Raw genomic sequence first — 6,000 nt, 5'->3', positions numbered from 1 at the left:
ACCACCTTTCCCTTATCTCCCCCCCCGCCTCTCTTTATCTGCAACTCCTCCTATCCCCACATCCAGTCCTGAAGAAGGGTAATACCTGAAACGTTTATATCAGCCAGTGCCGAGTGCATCGATAACCCTTTGGAAGATTTCAAGAGAGACAGAAAGGAAGACTGTAAGAGAAAAGCTTCTTTAAGCATGAATCCAGCCTGGAACAGCCACATGAGAGCAGGAAGACTAAGGAGTAACCAAGGCTTGGGCTACAATATTGGTGATGGTAGAGTTGGGAGGATGAAAATACAGGCATGAGGTCTAGGACAGTTAAAAGAAGAAATGGAAATGTGAGTGATGGGTGTAGATCAGCAGCCAAAATGCAAACATAACAGCACACGTAGAAAATACAAGCTGCAGAGGCCTAATAATGAAAGAGATATTAGGATATACAAAGCATTTAATATTAAATGGGAGATTTAAACACAGATGGGAACACTTTAATAGACAGGTACACACAGACAGGTAGAGGTACACCCAGACAGGTAGAGGTACATAGAGTCAGGTAAGCACAGACAGGTAAGAGTACACACAGACAGGTAGTGTGCTACATCCATACATGGGGCTACATACGTAGGCAGAAATACGCAGACAGGTAAACATACAAGCACATTTATACAAAGATAAGTATGCACAGAAATCCATGCATATGCATGGATCTATGCACATACACAAATGGAACCAAACTCCAGCCAAAGCTATTTACAGTGTACTTAAAACACCATACCACATGATAACGGACACCAATTGCATAATGGCTTCATTCAGACAGTCAAAGAAATCACGGAGGATCACTCCATCTTCTTTCATGTTTCCAATCACAAGACCAAAACTCATGGAGAAAACGACGAGCCCCAGGGCATTGACTGCATTCACAGAGCCTGAGATTGGAATCACCTCTTCTGTTACCTCCAGCAGCAGATTCTTAGCCTGTGAAAAGTTGCTCACCACTGAAGCTGAGCTGACACTTCCATTCTGTGCAATGATTGGCTTTACCTTTCTCACTCCATAGTTGGTTTTGAACTAAAAGTTGAGCAAATAACATGGAATGATTGATCAGAATGATGAACAGCGGCAGAAACACAACAGGCACAGCAGTAAAGTGCAGGGGTCCCCAATATATGAACATCCGACTTACAAAGGCTCATATTCTCATACTTACAAACATGATCCCAAACAGGAGTATCATTTTAAATATCCAACATATGAACATTTCCTGTACATATGAACTCCTGCTTTGCATTGTCCTGCATTGTGTTCTGACTTGCGTACAAATTGATTTGCAAATGCACTCAGGAATGGAACCTATTCACACTCTGGGCACTGCTTGTATCATGATAGCTGGGCTGGAATAAATGAGGACAGGCTAAGGTACATTGCCAATCAAAGAGAGGAGATTAAAATATTATTTATAGAATAGAAAAGCTGGACTGAGTTACAAACTGGAATCTATTCAAGGGGTTTGGGAGCTACATATAGAATAGGGGAGGTGATGGCCGAGTGGCACTATTGCTGGACTATTAATCCAGAGACCCAGGTAATGTTCTTGGGACACAGTTTTGAATCCCACCAAGGCAGATGGTGGAATTTGAACTCAATAAAAAAATCTGGAATTAAGAGTCCAGCCATGACCATGAAACCATTGCTGATTGTCAGGAAAAACCCATCTGACTCACTAATGTCCTTTACAGAGGGGAAACTGCCATCCTTACAAAGAACAAAGAACAAAGAAAATTACAGCACAGGAACAGGCCCTTCGGCCCTCCAAGCCTGCACCAATCCAAATCCTCTATCTAAACCTGTCACCTATTTTCCAAGGATCTGTATCCCTCTGCTCCCTGCCCATTCATGTATCTGTCTAGATACATCTTAAATGATGTTATCGTGCCCGCCTCTCCCACCTCCGCTGGCAACGCATTCCAGGCACCCACCACCCTCTGCGTAAAGAACTTTCCACACATATCTCCCTTAAACTTTTCCCCTCTCACCTTGAAATTGTGACTCCTAGTAATTGAATCCCCGATTCTGGGAAAAAGCTTCTTGCTATCCACCCTGTCTATACTTCTCATGATTTTGTAGACCTCAATCAGGTCCCCCCTCAACCTCTGACTTCCTAATGTAAATAATCCTAATTTATTCAACCTCTCTTCATAGCTAGCGCCCTCCATACCAGGCAACATCCTGGTGAACCTCCTCTGCACCCTCTCCAAAGCATCCACATCCTTTTGGTAATGTGGTGACCAGAACTGTACGCAGTATTCCAAATGTGGTCGAACCAAAGTCCTATACAACTGTAACATGACCTGCCAACTCTTGTACTCAATAACCCATCCGATGAATGAAAACATGCCGTATGCCTTCTTGACCACTCTATCGACCTGCGTTGCCACCTTCAGGGTACAATGGACCTGAACACCCAGATCTCTCTGTGCATCAATTTTCCCCAGGGCTTTTCCATTTACCGCATAGTTCACTCTTGAACTGGATCTTCCAAAATGCATCACCTCGCATTTGCCTGGATTGAACTCCATCTGCCACTTCTCCACCCAACTCTTCAATCTATCGATATTCTTCTGCATTCTCCGACAGTCCCCTTCACTATCTGCTACTCCACCAATCTTAGTGTCATCTGCAAACTTGCTAATCAGACCATCTATACCTTCCTCCAGATCATTTATGTATATCACAAACAACAGTGGTCCCAACACGGATCCCTGTGGAACACCACTGGTCACAGTTCTCCATTTTGAGAAACTCCCTTCCACTACTACTCTCTGTCTCCTGTTGCCCAGCCAGTTCTCTATCCATCTAGCTAGTACACCCTGGACCCCATGCAACTTCACTTTCTCCATCAGCCTACCATGGGGAACCTTATCAAACGCCTTACTGAAGTCCATGTATATGACATCTACAGCCCTTTCCCCCATCTATCAACTTTGTCACTTCCTCAAAGAATTCTATCAAGTTGGTAAGACATGACCTTCCCTGCACAAAACCATACTGCCTATCACTAATAAGCCCATTTTCTTCCAAATGTAAATAGATCCTATCCCTCAGTATCTTCTCCAGCAGCTTCCCCACCACTGACGTCAGGCTCACCGGTCTATAATTACCTGGATTATCCTTGCTACCCTTCTTAAACAAGGGGACAACATTAGCAATTCTCCAGTCCTCCGGGACCTCACCTGTGCTCAAGGATGCTGCAAAGATATCTGTTAAGGCCCCAGCTATTTCCTCTCTCGCTTCCCTCAGAAACCTGGGATAGATCCCATCCGGACCTGGGGACTTGTCCACCCTAATTCCTTTTAGAATACCCAACACTTCCCCCCTCCTTATGCTGACTTGGCCTAGAGTAATCAAACATCTATCCCTAACCTCAACATCCGTCATGTCCCTCTCCTCAGTGAATACGGACACAAAGTAATCATTAAGAATCTCACTCATTATCTCTGACTCCTCGCATAACTTCCCTCCTTTGTCCTTGAGTGGGCCAACCCTTTCTCTCGTTACCCTCTTGCTCCTTATGTACAAATAAAAGGCTTTGGGATTTTCCTTAACCCTGTTTGCTAAAGATATTTCATGACCCCTTTTAGCCCTTTTAATTCCTCGTTTCAGATTGGTCCTACTTTCCCGATATTCTTCCAAAGCTTCGTCTGTTTTCAGTCGCCTAGACCTTATGTATGCTTCCTTTTTCCTCTTTGCTAGTCTCACAATTTCACCTGTCATCCATGGTTCCCTACTCTTGCACTTTCTATCCCTCATTTTCACAGGGACATGTCTGTCCTGCACTCTAATCAACCTCTCTTTGAAAGCCTCCCACATATCAAATGTGGATTTACCCTCAAACAGCTGCTCCCAATCCACAATCCCCAGCTCCTGCTGAATTTTGCCATAGTTGGCCTTCCCCCAATTCAGCACTCTTCCTTTAGGACCACTCTCGTGTTTGTCCATCAGTATGCTAAAACTTACGGAATTGTGATCACTATTCCCAAAGTAATAGTCTAGTCTGGCCTACATGTGACTCCAGACCCACAGTAATGTGGTTGACACTTAACTGTCCTCTGGGTAATTAGGGATGGGTAATAAATGCTAGCCTAGCCAGCAACATCGACATCCCCTTAATAAATTAATCAAGTAAAATTTACCCAGGAGGGAGTTACAGACCGGAATCAACTCAATGGGTTTGGGGAGTTTATATGTAGAATTAATGATACCTCAGAGTGTGTTACAGACTGGAATCTAACTGAGGGGTTAATGGGATTTATATCTAGAATAACAGATAACCAGAAGTGAGTTATTGACGAGTCTAACTGTAGGGTTTGGGCTAGTTTTTTGTATAAATTAACAGACACCCGGGAGCGAGTTACAGACTAGAATCTAATCAAGCAGTTCATAGGGTAGAGAAGTTATAACTATAAGATCTCGAAGGAGAATTAGGCCATTTGACGCATCAAGTCTGCTCTGCATTTGATCACGGCTGATATGTTTCTGAACTCCATTCTCCTGCCTTCTCCCCAAACATTTGATCCTCTTACTAATCAAAAACCTCTATATCTCTGTCTTAAATGCACCAAATGACTTGGCCTCCACAACCCTCTGTGGCAATGAGTTCCACAGATTCACCACTCTCTAACTGAAGAAATTCCTCTTCATCTCAGTTCTAAAGGGTCACCCTTCACTCTGAGGCTGTGTCCTTGGAATCTTGTCCCTCCTACTACTGGAAGCATCTTCTGCACGCCCACTCTATCCAGGTCTCTCAATATTCTGTAAGTTTCAATTATATTCCCCTTAACCTTCTGAACTCTGCTGAGTACGGGCCCAAAATCCTCAACTACTCTGCATATAACAAGCCCTTCATTCTTATAAACCTCCTCCAGATACCTTCTAACGCCAACACATCCTTCCTTAGATATAGGGCCAAAAACTGCTTACAAAATACCAAATGCAGACTGATCAGAGCCTTATGCTGCTTCAGCAAAACATCTCTGCTCACACACTCTAGCCGTCTTGAAATGCATGGTAACATTTCATTTTCCTTCCTAACTGCCAACTGAACCTGCATGTCAACCTTAACAGAATCCTGAACTAGGATTCCTTTTGTGCTCCAAATTTCTGAAGCTTTTACTCATTTAGAAAATAGTCTAAGCCTCCACTCTTCCTACCGAAGAGTGCATAACCTTACACTTTCCCACATTGTATCTGTCATTTCCATTCTACCTGCCACTTGTTTTCCCACTGTCCCAGCCTATCCACGTCCTTCTGCCTCCTCCCCATTTCCTCAACACTACCTGTCTCTCCAACTATCTTCATGTCATCTGCAAACTTAGCAACAATGCCCTCAGTTCCTTTGTCCAGATTGTTAATGTATAATGTGAATAGTTGTGGTCCCAACACTGACCCCTGCGGAACTCCACCAGTCACCACCTTTCATTGAGTCATAGTTGTAGCATCATAAGTTCATGCAGCACAGAAAAGTCCCTTCCGCCCATTGAGGATGCGTAAGACCATAAGACATGGGAGCAGAAATTAGGCCATTCGGCTCATCGAGTCTGCTCCACGGTTTAATCATGGTTGATAAGTTCCTCAAAACAATAACTACCACTGAATGTGTGCTAATCCTAATTTCATGCACTTGTTCCACATCCTTGATTGTTATGATATTTCAAGTGCTCGTCCAAATATTTTTTAAATGTTATAAGGTTTCCAGCCTCCACTAGCTTCCCAGGCAATGCATTCCAGATTCTCTCTACTCACTGAGTGAAAAAGCTTTTTACCAAAATCCCCTCTGAATCTCCTGCCCCTTAGCCTAAAATGATGCCCCCTCGTGATTGACCACTCAACCAAGGGGAACAGCTGCTCTCTGTTCTCCCTGTCCATACTCCTCATAATCTGATGCACCTTAATCATGTCCCCCCTCAGTCTTCTCTGCTCTAAATAAAACAATCCAAGCCTATCTAGCTT

The 6,000-nt window shown here is 43.7% G+C and overlaps 1 protein-coding gene across 1 annotated transcript in view; it reads right to left on the bottom strand.

Moving 5' to 3' along the window:
• Positions 1–741: 741 nt before the first annotated feature.
• LOC109920901 (excitatory amino acid transporter 1-like) overlaps positions 742–6,000 on the bottom strand; it is a 28,043-nt gene continuing 22,784 nt past the window's right edge. The window contains exon 3 of the mRNA XM_020520963.2: positions 742–1,062. Within this exon, the coding sequence (XP_020376552.2) occupies positions 742–1,062 (321 nt within the window). The remainder of the gene's footprint in view (positions 1,063–6,000) is intronic.

This window comes from Rhincodon typus, chromosome 3 (genome assembly GCF_021869965.1).
Source record: "Rhincodon typus isolate 14 chromosome 3, sRhiTyp1.1, whole genome shotgun sequence".
Taxonomy (NCBI): domain Eukaryota; kingdom Metazoa; phylum Chordata; class Chondrichthyes; order Orectolobiformes; family Rhincodontidae; genus Rhincodon; species Rhincodon typus.
The sequence above is the reverse complement of the archived record's forward strand: the minus strand, read 5'-3'. Positions and strand labels throughout refer to the sequence as shown.